This window comes from Ornithodoros turicata, unplaced genomic scaffold (assembly GCF_037126465.1).
Source record: "Ornithodoros turicata isolate Travis unplaced genomic scaffold, ASM3712646v1 ctg00000746.1, whole genome shotgun sequence".
Lineage (NCBI taxonomy): Eukaryota > Metazoa > Arthropoda > Arachnida > Ixodida > Argasidae > Ornithodoros > Ornithodoros turicata.
In genome coordinates, this window is record NW_026999400.1 from 3,459,130 (window position 1) to 3,473,580 (window position 14,451).

The window sequence follows — 14,451 nt, forward strand, 5'->3', positions numbered from 1 at the left end:
TGGGAAGTGGGAGGGGGCACATGGTGTTCGTCCGTAATACCGCCACCATCTCACGCCTACATATCTTCACACACTGTCCCACCGTCCTAGGCCATGTGACGATACACCTCTACCTGTCACTGCGCATTATTTTGTCTTTCCCATCTACCATGCCCAAAAGTGCTATATGCATGGGCATGAGTACGTAAAGAATTTCACCTAATGCACAACCTTACAATCCTGCTAAGCCTTTGCTTGGGGACTGTGTACGTGACCTTATAGGTGCGGTAGGTTTTCATTGCTGGGTGGTGGTGCTGCTGATGAAAGAGTACGCCTGCGTCGGTCTCACAACACCAGAAGCATGAAGCACGAAGGTGTAGTGTCAGCGCAATCGTCATCCCGCCACCTTTTAGCTTCAGGCAGTGGCAACTGTGTCTGCGCCACGGAGTAAGAAAAACAGGTGGTGAAACTCCCCATAGAAGCAAGCGGCGGCGCGCGATCAGACAGAGTTAATTCTGGAGAGTGGCAGTGGGCGCAGCGCTGGTGCTCCCATCGTTTTTGCGCCTTCGCATAGAAATGTATGGAGAAACTGTTCACTTTTCGGGCTTTACTGCAGCTTGCACAGTGCTTAACAGATATAAATCTAGTGAGAAACGTGTATAATGGTTGTATTTATAACGCATATCTAGATATGGGCAGAATGGCAGCATGTTTATGTATATGTCTGTATGCATTCCTGTTTGTCGGTCCAGGTACCCCGTCAGGCTCCGCCTTTTGTACCTGGACCTCATTTCTGTATTTTTTGGAAATGAAATAAATGGAATAAGATAAGAAATAAGATGGCGCGCTTTGTTTTCCGCAATCAACGAGAAACGAGACCCCTCTGCCGGCTCAGATGGGCCGACGACGAGGCACGGCAAATGGCGGGCATCCCGAGCAGGGTAACGGAGGGGGGCAACGAGGCAATCGAGAACGGACGGAGCAACAAATGACCGGGAAGCCGTGACGCCGTCACGTGACAACAAGTTGGTGCAACACTCCGGACCTCTCTCTCCGGACCGCGGGAAAGAGTGAAGTTTAATCTCCTGTCTTTCCTCATCACTCGTTCCTCAGTACTCGTGATCAGAGAGAGACCCCAAGGTAATCCTTGTCTGGAGAACGGAACTGTGAAAGTCGCTGCTGTGAGGGAACCTGGCCTCGGGGTAGAAGACATAATGTGATATGTATTCACGCGGAGGACGCGGTGGGAAAGATGCCCCCTTTCTGGGCAGACGAAAAGGGATGAAAGCTTCAAAAGCAGGGTTAGACCGGGGCAGAGGGGGTTGTCTGGATGGGCTGGGACTGTAGCGGTGAGTGCGCGACTGAACCTCACCTAGCATACTGCGCTGAAGCACCGGAGGCCGACGGTACCCGGATCCAGCGACCTCGGACGTCACCCACCAAGTGAATACGCCTCACGACCCATCCTGTGGTAGCATTGAAGAAAGAGCACCGATGCCCTACAACTGCCCGCAACGAGGCAGCACGTACGTTCCCGAAATAAGGCTTTGCGACTCGGCAGGTCTGTTGCACGAGAATAAATTGTTCGTCTCGCTGAACCTCCGTCTCCCACTGAAAAGCGAATTCGGGTTTCATGTGACCATCTCTAGGAGACCACGACCGTCACACACCGCCCATGGCGTAACCTCGTAGCAGCGATAAATGATAGTGATGATGGTACCATGCATTGCGAGGCACGACGTATGTGATCGTTACGCCAACGTAACAAAAAGTTCATTTTCGACTACATATGATCCGTGTAAAAACTTCAAGCATTGATCCAGGCTGCCCGCAATCTTTTACCATAAGCTTTCCCTACAATCCCGGCCAAAGGACGGACAGATAAGCTCACACCCAGTTTACTGAACTCTCCGGAAAGCCTCCTATAGCCAGTTTGTGAGAAGCTCCTCCAACGGTACTTTTGCCACTACAGAAACCATGCTGACACAAGTGAAGGAAGTCTTACATCTGCAAATGATCGATAGTCTGTTTCGCTATATGCTCTAGAGTCTTAACGCATGCACAGGCCACTGAAGCGCGACGATAATTATTACCATTTCCACCCTATAAATCACCTTGAGTATTCGAAGTGACCGCGCATAATTTGGACCACCTAGAGTTCGTCAAAAGAACGCCAGGTGGTAGAAATTAACCGCAGTGGTGCGCCATGTAGCCCCCCTCACGTTACGTGTAAATCTACTCCCAATTATTAGTCCCTCTTTGCTGCCCAAACGGGAAAAGTAGTTCCACGCAACAAAGGAAAGAGAAGACTGCTATAGTACGATCATCGTAGACTTCGGTGCTGTTACTTTCCTTTCCTGGTGTCATATTGATATCCGCTGCCATAATCACGTTATCTGTTCGTTTCAAGCCATTTGGAAACTTCCCAAATAAAATAACGGTCGAATTTTGCGGAGGTCATCTGCTAACACCGTTATCTTACTTGCTTCTTCAGTTGTCCACGAGGGACGCTAAGCGCGGGCGCTGTTTCTCTGTCGATTTCAACGCACGTTAATCCTTAGTGGTGCGACACAGCAGGCGTCACCTCCTGTTTCACCACAACCATCGATCAAAACCACCAGAGGCATCTCTGACCAGCTTTCCAGCTGCTGCCGCCACGGCGTCATCCTCGACGTCATCGTTGTGAAATTTTCTCGAGGCGGTACGCTGAAAATTGGTTGCCTGCCTGCCTGTGCGGCGCCATCTTGCCCATGCCAACGCCACCTAGATACAGAAGGCCTGCTTATTGCCTCCTCTCTCTCCTTCGCTACGTGGACATCTAAGGTCAGAATTCGTCTCTACTGCGAATCACCGTTCTGCCGATCGAACCTGTATGGACAGAAGTGCGTGATGCTTTCCAGAAAAGAGTGGGACAGCTTTCCAGGAGTACCTTAGTACCGTAGTACCTTTATTTTCCGTATATAACACGCACTCATATGACACGCATCCGCCCGCACGCGCCTTTAACGTTACACTCCTAAAAGCTTCGAAATAATATTCGAATACATGTACGAATAAATATTCGAAGCAGGCAACACATCATACACACTTTTGCATCGTCTCCAGCAGCGGTCAGCACGACTGGCTGTAATGCACAAAGCACAGCTCTACACCGGGTGTTTCACTTAAGAGTGACCCCTAATTATTAAAAAAAAGTACTGGGGATAGAAATAGAAACCTCCTGCGTCATTCTTGTGAAGGTTTTTGCCGCCCAAACAGGTGGTTTCCATCAGTGTACCTCATTAATTTGTTTAATTAGCTAACTAAAAACTTTTTTTTGCGCTAATTAGAAAGCCCATGGCCACAACACCCAATTTCAGTCACAATTACAGGATCTTTCACGATCTTTCCACAAAAATTTGACACCCGAAAACACGTAAAAACTACCCGAAAAACCGTCGCTCGTCAAGGCGCTCGCTCGGCCAAATTGCCTCGCAAAGTATGGGGAGGAGGAAAAAACGCGCAGGAGGACAGCCGATTTCGGTGATTATTAGTAACTCATGGCTGCGAACAGATAAGCTTGTAAAGGCAAAATACGTGATTGCATCCAGTCCCCACCCTCCCTTTTTGGTCTGTTTTCTCATGCTGTTTCCATGCGCAGTGCGAGTGTCTTAGGGTGGAGACAATAGTCCCGGCGCCGCGAAATCCGAAAGCGCACTTGCACAGGTGGCAAGTTTTCGGGTGTCGAATTTTTGTGGAAAGATCGTGAAAATACCTGCAATTATGACTGAAATGGGGTGTTGTCGCCATGAGCTTTCTAATTAGCGCAAACAAAGTTACCTTTCCTTGGGAAGTTTTTTAGTCCAATTAAGCTAATTAGACAAATTAATGAGATACACTTATGGAAACCACCTGTTTGGGCGGCAAAAACCTTCACAAGTCTGACGCAGAAGGTTTCTAATTTTTATCTCAAGTACATTTTTCTTTAATAATTAGGGGTCACTCTTAAGTGAAACACCCTGTATATGTACCATGACACCCTACTGTTTACGATATACATAAGGTTTTGTTAAGGTCAGTTGCATGCCTTCGGGAACGCCGGTGTCATCACCCTGCGTGTTATACAATGTCATTCGCAGCCCCATGCGGAAACTTATCGATGTATAGCGCGCACGACCTATTTTGTTAAACTTTTTCGTGTTTAACACAGTGTCATACACCGAAAATTACGGTACGCGGGGGGCGTTCATTCACTACTCGCAGACGATGGTTCGCCTCCCAAGACTACGGCCACTGAAAGCTCGTTGGCTACCGCCTTTAGAAACACGGTCCCGGTTGGCTGACTCGTATTCGTTACGTCACGTCGAAGACTAAGCAGGCTATCTCTATCTAGGTGGCGTTGCCCGTGCGCATAGGAAAAGTAGAGAGATTTGGTGCAGTCAGTTATTTAATATGTCTAAATAAAGCTTTGTGCATTCTAGAGAAAGATTTTGATACTCGCGTTCAGGAACTTGTAAAAATATATTCCACCTACTACTATTGTACGTCGCGTTTTGTGACGTGAAATCATTGTAACGTAAGTGTAATCCTTAGATTAGTTCGGAAGTGTCCGGTACAGATCGGAAATACACTCAATTTTGGGTCTATCGTGCAATATCTGGCCGGATGAGTTCGGCCAATTCTTCGAGTTGGGTCCTTCGAGCTCTCATATAAACCGTGGTCTCCCATAGAACTCGAACGAGGAGCCGATTATCCGTCTCATTGAGGCTGACGTCCTCTGAGATGGGAGCATTGACGCGGAAGTAGGGCACATCAATGGCACTGCACCAAGCTTGGGCACGGTCGACAAGGCGACCGTTCGCTTGCGTCGCTTGGTCGATGATCAACTGGCTCAGGGCCTTAGCTCCGAAAGCCATTTTGGCGGCGCCGAAGAACCCAGTACCCGTGTGCAAGGTGCCGGCTGCTATGGGCACCACAGGAGCCTTGCCTGTTCCAATGGACACTACGACTTCCATAGGCTGCACTTTTTCTTCCTGGCCCTGTGAAAGCAGGAAGATATTTTGTGATATGTATTATAGTAGTGTAAAGTTGTGGCCGACATGCGACAGTCTGATATTTTGCGATATGCATTAGTAGCGTAAAGTTGTGGCCGATATGCGAAAGTGTGCAAGAGCAATTGTGTGACTTATATAGGGTGTTTCACCTAACGTGATCAAAAATTCTAACTGGCGGCATACTCGCAGGAGGATTGTGGGACTTTTGTGACAATTACCTTCTGGAAAATTTTGCCATCATTGAGGAAGGCTTTGGGCAATTTTTAGTTGTGGGAAATTTTTTTTTTTTTTTCAATTGAACTTTGCCAGGCGAACTGCCAAGCGAACCTCACTTTTTTTACAGAAATGTGAAGTCTTCCACGGAAAACCACAGACCCAATAAAAAGTATGCACAGTATCCAAACAGAAATAGTCGCAAAGAGCGCACTGGAGATGGCTGGGAGAGGAGGAAGCATTCCCGCCTTTTGTTTTACCCATCTTTGCTGTGACCTTGGTGCTGGGGACAACCGTCTTATCACAAAGGCAAAACAAATGAGGGCGTGGACACGTCCTCTTCTAGACGCACATTTCGTGCGCGCTTCTTTGAGCAAAATCAGGCAGGCGTGGCTAAAGCGTAATTTTTACAAATTTTTTTCCGACTATTTCTGTTGGCTCTGTGGTTATCCATGGATGACTTCATATTTCTGTAAAAAGAAAAAAAAAGCGAGGTTCGCTTGGCAATTTTCCAAGTTCAATTGACAGAAATAAAATTCCTGCAATTAAGAATTCTCCAAGGTCTTCCTCAATGGTGGCAAAAGTTGCCAGAACGTAATTGCCGAAAGTCCCACAATTATCTGGCGAGCATGAAATACCGTGCGTAAATACGCAGCGTTCACTTATTATGGTTGTTGTACTTATTTCAATCTCATTTTGATTGAACATTGTCATCTCATCCGACAAGTGCATTCACTGAAATCCAGCAACATAGACGTAAATACACTAGCACTCAGCAGCAGCTGATGTCTCTGTACATGACTCTTGGCAAGTCGTGCGGCCGTTAGGCACGATATATATTCGGACATGCTTGATATCATATTCTTGGAAAACGTAATGTATTGGTGTTTCATCAAACCATCGGGCTGTTTAGATGACATAATACGTGCGGATATGCTTGAATGTAACATACACTCTTAAAAATGAACTTCGCCGCATGGCACGCTCCTAGCCAACCATCATCTTGAATGATATCGTTATCTGCCCTGATTTGTTGAGAACGGGAGGCGTACGGCTTTTTGTGATACTTATGCTCTTCATAATTGTCACAGAAAAGGCGTACGCCTCCCGATTTCAACAAATCAGGGCACACAACGATATCATTCGCGATTATGGTTGGCTAGGAGCGTGCTATACGGTGAAGTTCATTTCTAAGAGTGTATTGTTGGATGGTGTTTCATCAAGTTATCGTGCTGTTTGAACGACGCGATATGCTTGTGTGGATGTAGTTTTAAAAATTTAGTTCAGCTTTGTCAATAGCCTATGATGTGACAGAAGTGCTCCACTTAAGGGGCTGAATGTGCATTTATCACTTCTTTGCCAGACAATAGCTTCCTCTGTGATCACCACAAACCTGCGGAGGTTGCATGCCACACGGAGGGATTCTCCTGGAACTCTCTTTTCTACACACCTAATTTCTGGTCGAGCAGTATGCCCGCATGTATAGGGCATAAGAATGGGGAGACTGTTGTTACAGTGCATTGTGATGATTGTGTGAGTGGTGGTAGTAGTAGTAGTAGTACCGTAGCTTTTAGTGCTTCATTGTACTCGGTGATCTCCGTCATTGCATCGAGGGTCGGGTTGTTAGATATGAGACCACCGTCCAGGTAGCGGCCAAAAGGAGGAAAGTATGTCGGCGCTGCCCCGGATGCACGCGCTGCTCGCCACACCAGTTGCTCTGCAAATAAGAGCATTCAAGATTAATGTCCACAAGGTGCACAGATTCTAAAAAGGAACTGTTCAGAATTTCACGCCAGAGACGCGCACGCATGACAGCAGCAGGAGTTTTGTTGAAAAAACGGTCTATGGGGCGTCGTTCTCTGTTTCTGGGATACCGCTGTCAGCGTTAATACTCTGGTTTTGGGATGACACTCCCTCGTTTCCCCCTGAGTTTGCCTAAATTGATCATGGCTAGATCGTGTCCCGATTCCTTTCTGGATTACTAATGTTTTGCTTCTGGAGGGTCATGATCGTTGTGCATGAGTTCCACAAAAAACATCCAACATGCCTATAGCCATCTGCACCATTCACGCTGTGTCGGTGTAGTGCGCCCAAGGAGAGCGCGTGCTTTCCTTCGGCCAAGCGGTCGTCTGGAATAAATGCTTGCGGCCTTCTGCAGCACTCTTTAACCTGTGACACGTCGTCAATGCAAGACATGAATCCTGTTGACCCTGTCGCCTCCTTGGCTCAAGTGGAAGCCCTTCCTGTTTGCTTCCCGAGCCACTGCGCACATGCTCCACAGATGTGGCTTGGCCAGGTGGAAGCGCAGTTCGCTGCTCGTCGGATCACTTCGCAAGCAACTAAATTGGGGCACATCATTGGGGCATTACTCATGGACGTAGATAAGGAAATCTCATTATGAATCCCCCAGCAGACCGCCTTATGACACAGTGAAAGAACTCATTCGGCGCACTGCTGTATCGGAGCAACGCCAACTACAACAGCTATTGGCCACTGAGGATCTGGGAGACCAGAAGGCGGCAGAGTTACTGGGACGCATGCCGGGACAAAACCATTGAGGATGGCATCCTCAAAGAGCTCTTTCTTGGGGCGTGGTCGTTTTGAATAAACGCTCATTACCAAGTCTACCTGGCCTAGTCACTAGTGGAATTGATCGGATGAGGGATAGCGTTCAGTCTTGCCTAACAAACTATCTTGACATCCTTTCACCATTGCTGTCAAGTCTTCGGACTATTTTCTTTCTGATTGGTCTCGGTAACAGGAAACGTTTCGGCGGTTATCGAAGAGTATCGCCTTGCCGTCGCCACCAGCGCTCTCTCGAGTTGACCCGCCTTCGTCTACCAAGAGCGAATCGACTCGAAGAATGCTACACCGCCAAAACCTGATGTAGACATTCTGGGAATGATGGAAGCACGACTATCTATTGCAACTATACGATCAGCCCACCATTTTAGTGGAACAGCTACGAAGTAGAAGAGGGCGATGTGGTTCTGATCGCCAGCAACATGCCCAGATGTCTCTGGGACGCGGGACATTTATCACAGCTTTACGACGGACAAAGTAATTATGTCGGGTCATGACCTCGTGAAACATCAAGACGGCAAGACCGCTGTTCAGCGCTTGTACCACATTGAAGTATGACCATGAACTTTCGCCGCGGGAGGACATTGGAAACTACGGTGCCATAAGTAATATCTATGAGCACGAGCAGCATCTTTCCAAGTTTTCATTCTTTGCTCTTCCATTAAACCAGTCACTCGCACCTCCCTTCCGCCTTCTATTTCTTATCATATCTTGGTGCCGAATACGGTACCCAAGCATTAGTTGACTTATTTCGTTCGAGTATGTGCCGCTGCCAATATGCCGTAAATAGGGTTCCGCATTTTCGGTTTTTAATAAAAACACCGAAAAACATCGAAAAACGTACGCTGGGTAATTTTTTTCTAATTTGGTTTTAATCGAAAAACACCGAATACAGAGGGACATTCCAGGACATGACAGAGATAAATTGCTGCATATGCCCTGCAGTTTGTTGATGCATATCAGATAACCATACAGAAATACGATGGTTGTGAAAAATGTCCATTTACTTTTTCGTTAGCCGTCAAACGCCACCGCAGCGTACAACGCCATCTTGAACGAATGTCGTGCGGAAATTACGTTGTGATTTCTATTCGCCGATAACTGTCGCGTGAACCATGTACACGCCAGGAAAAAACATCGAAAAACGCCGATTTCGTGAAAATCAATAAACATCGAAAAACACACGCCGAATCCGCCCAAAAATAAATACCGAAAATGCGGAACCCTAGCCGTAAGCGATAATGGTTACCGTTTGGAGGTGTGCAAGGCCTAAACTCCGAGTCGCTCGTAGAGAGACCGAGGATTTTTTTCGCGCAGTCGTAGTTCCGGAACAGGTGCAAGGCTGCAGGATGTCGATCAGCCAAAACTCCCGTTATAATCAATCTGCGGATAAAGAGAGTTGTACTGTAAAGCAATAAGCAGTAGGACACGGACACCGTTAGTGGGAATTAGACAGCGTCTGTCCTTAAGTAAACTACGCCATGTTTTCTCGGCGGAGTAGGCACAAGCAAGCTTCCTGTTGGCTGCCTGCAATATAGCGCTACCCTCCACGAAGCACGCTACGATTCAATGCAATTATACCATGCAAGTAAACTAACAGTCAATAGAACAAATGCGGCACTTTCCTCTCAAACTCGCAGTCCCAAGCGGTACAACAACGGCGCGGCTTGAATGAATACAATACAGGATATCCACTGCTTGGCAGTATAGTTCGAAGGTGGTTTCGAATCGCACACAAACAGCGATTTTTCTGGCACCCTCCATACCCCCTAGAAACATTTTCCAACACCCCTCAAACTTTCAGTGTCGGAAGGAATGTACACTGTTAAAACAGAACTTCACCACATAGCACGCTCCTAGTCAACCACCATACCGAGAGATATCATTCTATGTCATGATTCGTTCAAAACGGGGGGAGGACCCTACACTCTTAAAAATGAACTTCACCACATAGCACGTTCCTAGCCAACTATCATCTCGAATGATATCGTTATCTGCCCTGATTTGTTGAAAGCGGGAGGCGCACGCCTTTTTTGTGACACTTATGCTGTTCATAATTGTCACAAAAAAGGCGTACGCCTCCCGTTTTCAACAGGGCTTAATCGCTTCATCGTCGTTACGGTCGTTACAAGCTAACGAGTGGCGGGAAATTCAAAAAGGAGAGCGGGAAATTTAAAAAGGTGGGCACGTGATAAAACACGTGCACGGCGCTCTTCGCGCGATACGTGAAGGTCGTGGTACACGTCACGCGCAATGTGTGACGTGCCCACCTTTTTGAATTTCCCGCCACTCGTTAGCTTGTAACGACCGTAACGACGACGAAGCGATTAAGCCCCCAGGTCTGATAACGATATCATTCGAGATTATGGTTGGCTAGGAGCGTGCTATGCGGTGAAGTTCATTTCTAAGAGTATCTGGGACAAGCATAATGTGTTCCATGTAGGCGCCTCCATTTTCAGCAAATAAGGACACAAAATGATATCATTCGGAATGACGGTTGACTAGGAGCGTGCTATGTGGTGAAGTTCTGTTTTAAGAGTGTAGTCTCGGAGTTCACATTCACCACACTCATGGGCACACTCTTAAAACAAAGCTTCGCCGCTCAAGGCCAACCATGTTGTACAGACTACAGAGTGACGTCCATCACTCTTCATTTGTGGAAAGTTCGGGGCGTACGCCTCTGTGACAATTAACATTTCTGCATAAGCGTCCCAAAAAGGCGTGCACCTTCCGTTTTCACCAAATCAGGGGAAAGAATGATGTCGTCCGGGATGACGGTTGGCTAGCTGCGTGCCATGTGAACTCTAAAAGCAGAACTTCACCACATAGCAGGCTGTGCTTCAATCATTGCCAATAATGATAGGGTTATCGCTTCTGATTCGAAGAGACGAGGGCGTACGCCTTTTTGTGGCAATTTTCATATATCCAAATTGCCACAAAAAGGCGTACGCCCCCCTCTCTCCTCGAATGAAAAGCGATAACGCTATCATTTGCGGCAATGGTTGGCGCACAGCGTGCTATGGGGTGAAGTTCTGGGGTGTGGGGTGAAGATGGTACTTCCAAACGCAACATACGTCACGGCCAAAATGATTGTTTTTCCTTACTTTGGATGCTTGATATCTGTCATGACTGTGTTCTCGCCGACCTCTTTCTGCAGGAATCGCTCCAATGACTCAGCGTCATGAGGTCTAGTCCCAATGAACACTTTGTCCTTGAGGCTGAAGTATAGCTGCAGACATCGCCGTGGTGTCTTACCTGCGAAACGCTATTCATACAGCACACGCCATGTTTCAAGCACGAGGGGGAACGCGAACCGGTATTGAAATGTATAGTCTCAACATAATTGGGAGAGTATTCAGTGTCAGTGAGAATTATGCGGAGCATCTCTGTTGGCTGGCTGAAGTTTCCGACACGAGGCCTGCGAATGAATGCTCTGAGGAATCTCATAGCGTCAACAATGTCTCTCTGGTGCAGACGTGCAGTCTACCGAACTTAACAGAGCCGTACACATACAGAACCGCATATCATACTCAGAACTAACAGCCATTCAGAATAGTTAGGTCATTACTGGAGCGAGAGACTACGCCCCTACGTCCTCACTATGCAAGCTACATACTTTGCCAGCACGTTTTTCGCCCGGCATCGAAGCGACCGGGCAGAGGATTGCCCAACTATATTCGGTGTCGTCACATCCGCATAGCGAGGGTGGAGAGGGATCTCATTTGCCCACACGTCGAAGTTCACGTTGGTTAGCAGACGGCGGAACCCGAAGACGAGCGACTGCCATGCCCCTAGCCTAATCCAAGCGTCTAAAACTGCAAGATTCCTGTCACGTTCAGGTGGCAATGGTCACGTGATCCAACACCGGCTCCGACCTAGCAATTTCCAAGCGCTAGGCCGTTGCAACGTAATGGCCACCGGAATTCGCCATTAAAATCCTTATTTCAACCCGCATTCAAAAACCACAACACCATTGTGTGACGTTTGGAGCGTGCCAACTTAAAGGGGCTCTAAAGGGGTTGATGTTTGTGGCTTTCATAGGCTATACTGGAAGAAGTCTACATTCTGTACTCGATTATCATTATTTCGGATACACTCGCAATGCAACGCGGGAAGAATAACAAGTGGGCGCTATTTCGCGATGCGCAATGATTGTGAGTTGTGTGTAACGAAAAGTTTCACGTCAAACTGGTCAATGGTTACGTCCGAAATGTCCCACCTGTCAATAAAGACATCGTGTGGATCTTTTTTTAAAAGAATTGTCTTACTAGAAACTTTTTTTGTCTGGAAAAGCATTGTGGAACGTGCAATACAAGAGATGGACGTCATAACAACAACAACTTTATTTTGGCTTTGGAGAGTGGGGAGGTTCATCGTCGGACGTCATCGGACGTCATAATCACATAACGGCGCTATTACAACCCAGCACTGCTCTAGCGCACCGGCGTCCCAGCACCGCTCTAGCGCACGCATCTGCAATCTGATCCGTACTGCCCCGCTCGCAGTTGGTAGGGCTTCTCACGGTGCCTGGTAGCCTCCGTTCAGTAAAGTTTCGTTTTTCGCGCGTTGGCTATAATTTGTGTCTTTGATAACGTTGATTCTTGGCGGTAGCGAAAGCTTCAGCTACTATAGAATACACGTATGATATGTGTCCAAGTTAGGTCCCCAACGCGTCACAGCAAAGTCGGAGCTCCACTGGTACCGCGTTGATTGGACAAAGAAACGTGGGAACTGCCAGTACCCGCAATGTATTTTCTTTGACAATTGGATGCGCTGAAGGTCACGTACTCTTGACGTTTTGCGCCGATTGGGAGGAAGGAAAGAGGAACCTCCAAATTGACACTTTTACTCACGTTTTAATTACAAACGGCGCAACGGGTGAATCTCGTTCCTTTTGCATTATTGTCATGATGACGGAATCTTTCATATCGCACAGAGAAATTTTTCCACCTTAATACCACTTTGAAGGCGACAGTTTAGCAGGCTGACTATAATATATAAACATATAAGTTGGTTCTTAGTTTACTTGGCCGCATTGTAGTTGCGAGGCTGCAAATGAGATAATAGTTGCGCAGACAATTTGATCCGCGAGTACAAGAACTGGATCGGCCCCATTTATGAGGTGTCTGTTCGTTTGCGAAATATTTCTCCGCATAAATACTTCGCGGTTTGAACGTTAGGTGATTCAAGAATTAAGGAAATTATGACAGTGTTCGACCTACGGCAAGCAAGAAGCAAAGCAAGGACTCCTCCCGTACTGGTACCAGCCACCCAGTCGAAGCACTCAATGACAGCGCAACCGAGGATGGACTCGAGGGTGATCAGCATCTGAATAATAATTAGACCTCGGATGCCTCCGCCGTCAAGGCACAGCAGACGACCATTCTTGCGAGGACGGCCAGATCGCAGTTCTTCGTGACGACGATTTAGAGCGGCCTTCACGATCGTCGGTCCCAGGATCTTGTCATAGACTGTAAAAAAATACACAATGACGCTCTTTGGGTATCACTTGACTCGCTTGATATGAGCACTTATCATATAGCATTTATCGGAAGTTCAACGAGCGACATCACTCGGATTTCCTTTCTGGGGTTCGATTGACCACGCGAGGTACATAGCGATATGGTTGATATGCCTGCTATGTATGGCAGTGTACATTTGTTAGTACAGCACTACTAATATCGCCGTTACCGAAAGTCATTGAAAGCCTAAAGACTCTCCAACAGTGCCGACCTCGCTTGTCGAGCACACACCTGTTATCTTCCGCCGCGTTCGGCTCGCTTTGCCCTATATGCGCGCCCACGTATGGGTAAAAAACGTTTGCCGGTCCCGACACCATCCAGAGTGGTGTTGGAAGATGCACTCATACGTAGGCGGTGTTGCTTCTCTTCCCCACGCCTGACCTCTGTCAATTGAACAATTTTTGCGTTTCATTGAGGGAACTTTGAACCAGGTCTCCCAATGGAATTTACCATAAGACACGGCGCTGTTCTGAAGGGTCGTTTAAGGTTGAACGACTCTAAATAGAATGGAAAATTCGGGGAGCACCAAACTAAGTCAGTTTTTCGTAGTATCCACAGTGCGCATCTAGACAGTGCTGTGGGAACTGTTTTATGCTTTTGACGCAGAAAGAAGTGGGTTAACTGCTGTCGTTGCCACTGCAGGAATCATTCTGGAGGGCTTCATCTGCATATGGAACCTTTCCTCCAAGGGATGCTCTTTAAGGTGCCCAAACAAACAATAATCCCTTGGGGCTAAATCTGGGCTGCAAGGGGTATGTTACAAAACCTCCCAGCAAATGTCGGCCAGGGTTGCTATACCGTCAAATTTGCCATGTGAGGCCGGGCATTGTCATGAAGAGCATTTGCCCTTCCTGACAACATCCTAGGCCTATTCTTGCGAACTGTTTCGCACGGCAACCTTTATCAACGTGGGGTAGTACTGGATATTAATCGTGACCCCTTGCTCGAAGAAGTCCACATACGTGGCACCTCGCATATCCTAGAAGAAACTTCCCATGGACTTCCCAGCAGACGTCTGCATCTTCCTTTTCTTTGGCGGCGGGGAAGCCCTATGTCGCCATTCCATGCTGCTTCTTTTTGTCTCGGGGGTGAAATGGTGCATCCAGGTTCCACCCATTATT

General features: G+C 47.4%; 1 protein-coding gene across 2 annotated transcripts in view; it reads right to left on the reverse strand.

The window, feature by feature from the left end:
- Positions 1-4,387: 4,387 nt before the first annotated feature.
- Positions 4,388-14,451, reverse strand: part of LOC135374815 (85/88 kDa calcium-independent phospholipase A2-like) — a 29,201-nt gene continuing 19,137 nt past the window's right edge. For both annotated transcript variants that reach the window (XM_064607743.1, XM_064607742.1), the window contains exons 12-16: positions 13,031-13,279; positions 10,913-11,063; positions 9,058-9,191; positions 6,788-6,942; positions 4,388-4,997 (exon numbers count right to left, since the gene is read on the reverse strand). In XM_064607743.1, coding sequence (XP_064463813.1) covers positions 4,602-4,997; positions 6,788-6,942; positions 9,058-9,191; positions 10,913-11,063; positions 13,031-13,279 — 1,085 coding nt within the window. In that variant the 3' untranslated portion in view covers positions 4,388-4,601. The remainder of the gene's footprint in view (positions 4,998-6,787; positions 6,943-9,057; positions 9,192-10,912; positions 11,064-13,030; positions 13,280-14,451) is intronic.